At 53.7% G+C, this 2,997-nt stretch overlaps 1 protein-coding gene across 1 annotated transcript in view; it reads left to right on the top strand.

Annotated features, from left to right (window-relative positions):
- Positions 1 to 1,445: 1,445 nt before the first annotated feature.
- The window catches only part of LOC118743165 (homeobox protein invected), a 242,215-nt gene continuing 240,663 nt past the window's right edge, over positions 1,446 to 2,997 (top strand). Inside the window, exon 1 of the mRNA XM_036475697.1 lies at positions 1,446 to 2,890. Within this exon, the coding sequence (XP_036331590.1) occupies positions 1,447 to 2,890 (1,444 nt within the window). The 5' untranslated portion in view covers position 1,446. The remainder of the gene's footprint in view (positions 2,891 to 2,997) is intronic.

Raw genomic sequence — 2,997 nt, 5'->3', positions numbered from 1 at the left:
TTGATTGAGGGCGCGCGCGGAGGCACTCGGCAGGCGTTTAATGTGCGATCGCATGTGGTGCGGCTATACGCGACGGCGCCGGTCTCAGTTAAACGACGTGTTCGGCCAGAGTAGCAGTGCGAAGAGTTAGTGAACGGGCGCGCGCGTCTCTTTTACTTGGAAATTTTATAGCCTCGACCGACAAAGCAAATAGTTAAGCCAAGAAAGAAAATAAACGAAAAGGAAGAAGAAGAAACAGTGAAGTGAACAGTGTATGTGAAAAGAAAACGATAGAGAGGAAGCATGTTGCGAGTTTTAACTAGAAGTTAGTAAATTGGTGAATTGCCGACGCGATTTTCACAAGCGCGTATCGAACATTAAGTGAATAACTTTCCAACGCGTTTAACTAAAAAAATTTGTTTATCAACGACGCGCGGTATTTTAGAAAGTGAAATTGACACACTGTCGCTGACAGCAGCCATCGTGCGCGCGCGTTATGAGTGCGTTTGCGTATATAGTTATTTGTGTTTGTGAAAGCGCAGCGCTTGACCTTTTATAAGCTTTTGGCAGCAAGCGCCGCGCCGCGTAGCGCCTCTTTTATAAGCCACATTGCAAGCTTACCGACGGCTTTTTGCATAAACAGTGTATCTGCTGGTTCTTATCTGTAAAAGCGCTTTATGTGCCCCCATGAACTGGTGTGTATAGCTGCCATTGCCGTTATCAGCTGCCTTCGCAGCGCTGACCAACGCAAGTAGCTCAATGTCAACGGTGGCGACCACGCGCGCATCGCTTACACAACACGCACTGTCATCGTCACGGTCATCGTCATCGCCACCGCCGTCTGTCGTTACTGTTACATCGTCAGTCCCAGCATCGCCCACAACACCGCCACCGCCACTGCAAGCGCCCAACCTATTGTCATCGCATTCGCATAGCCACGCGCCCCTATTCGAGCAGTTGTACGCCCTGCGTCGTCAACGCGTCGATATGCATCCAGATTGCATGCTGTTGCAAGCGCATGGCGTAACAAGTCCGCGCTTGAGCCCAAGCGCAGCAGCGTTAACAGCTGCAAAAAGCAGACGACCCAGCGCGCCGATGGAAGCATCGGCGGCGGCGGAGGAACCGGAAGAAGATATATGCGAAGCGGTCGATTCGGCTGATGAAATGGATGTGGTGGGTGACAATGACGACGACGAAGAGGGGGATATGAGATCGCAAGCGATAAGCGAATTGGAAGCCAAAGCAGCCGCTACACGTTTGGGTGGTGCAACACCTCACGGCGGGGTAGAAGTAGACGCGGGTGAGGATGTGGAAGAGGACGATGATGCGCTTAGTCTGTGCAGTGAGGACAGCGAATTGTCTGTGGGGCAGGAGGGAGGCAGCGCGGCAACTAGTGGCAGCCACACGACGCCCAGTTTTTGTGATTTCAACCAACAACGTCGGCTATTGCTGAGTAATGTTGGCAATATGATGGCATTGTGCGCGCCGTCGGCTTTTAGCAGCGTACATGTGCCCGGCGCCTCAGCGTACGGCGGCGATGGCAGTGATGCGCGTTCGAGCGCCTCAACGGACGACAATACAATACAGCAGTTGGACGACGAGAGCGTGGGTAGTGGGACGGGACTTACATTGCAGCCACAGCCGGCGCCGCCACCTCTACAACCAGGTACCGCTATGCTCGATCCATATGTAGTGGCAAGCGCATTGCGTATGCCGGTGCCAATGGTGCCGCGCGCAGCTCCCACACACGCTGCTTCCTTTCAAACGGAATTCATGCGAAAGTCGCACATGTACGCCGAGGAGTTGGTGAAGCAACAAATGCAATTTATGGCTGCAGCGCGCGCCAGCGCTTTTACGTTGCGCGGCAGCAGCACGGTGGAGAGCGTAGCTGCGGCGGAAAGACGCGCTTTTGCGCGCGTACAAGGCGCGTCACAACAAATGTCCAACTTGGCGGGCATACAATCACAACTAACGGCCATCACAAAAATGTCACAACTCAGCGCTGCGGCGGCAGCTGCAGCTGTGGCTGTAGCAGCGGTAGCCAATAATAATCAGCCCGCGCAGCATTCACAACACCCGCAATTGCAACAAAATAAATCGAATTTTCCCAATAACGCAGACGCGCTGAGCAAGCTGAGCGCTTTGACCACAGCGCATACGCACCTCTCGCCCACCTCCGCCTCGGCAGCCGTTTCAAGCTTGAGCCAACTACAGGCGCAAATGCAAGCGCATTTTCCGTATGCCCATAGCAATCATGCCAACAACAACCTCAACAACAACAACAACAATCTAAATGAGCCCGCGCTAAAATTTAGCATCGACAATATTTTGAAAGCTGACTTTGGCAGGCGTCTAGCGGAGGGCGCAGCCTGCATGGCGGCGTGTAACAGCAGCTCGCGCGCAACGAAAACCTACGGTGGCGGTAATAGCACCAGCGCTTTGCTACGTGCGCGGAAAGCGGCTGCAGCATCGTCTGTGAATGCAGTTGCGGCAGCGTCTTCGGCTAGTGCTGGCGCTAATGCCACCAACTCCGCGATCGCCATTGACCTAACGCATTTGAGCGCTTCATCGACTGCAACCACCACAACGTCTTCGACGGCTACGCTGAACTTTTCGCATACACTCGCGAATATCTGCACAAACAGCAGCGATTCTAATAGCACCGCGGTGAGCAGCAGCTATGGCGGTGCCGCCTCTGAGCATGCAAAGTCACCTGGCGCTGCTGGAGCGGCGAATGGTGATTTTTCAGCGGCAGCGGCGAAATGCGCAGCTACGTCGACGGAAGAGTCGAATGGCGGCGGTAGCAGCGGCGGCGCTGTAAAGTCCAGTGGCACAGGTGCGAGCGGCAGCGGGCCGATTGTGTGGCCAGCGTGGGTGTACTGCACGCGCTACAGCGATCGACCCAGTTCAGGTACGTAAGAATGCTTTAGTGTTTTTTTTTTATATCAGAGTGATTGTTAATTTGAGAAAGGAAAGAATTAAAATTGGTTTAGTGATTGTCATGGACTTCGCATAAAA

The sequence above is a fragment of the Rhagoletis pomonella genome, unplaced genomic scaffold, assembly GCF_013731165.1.
Source record: "Rhagoletis pomonella isolate Grant_MI unplaced genomic scaffold, Rhpom_1.0 Rhpom_scaffold_00007, whole genome shotgun sequence".
Lineage (NCBI taxonomy): Eukaryota > Metazoa > Arthropoda > Insecta > Diptera > Tephritidae > Rhagoletis > Rhagoletis pomonella.
This window is presented reverse-complemented; position numbering and strand designations above follow the sequence as displayed.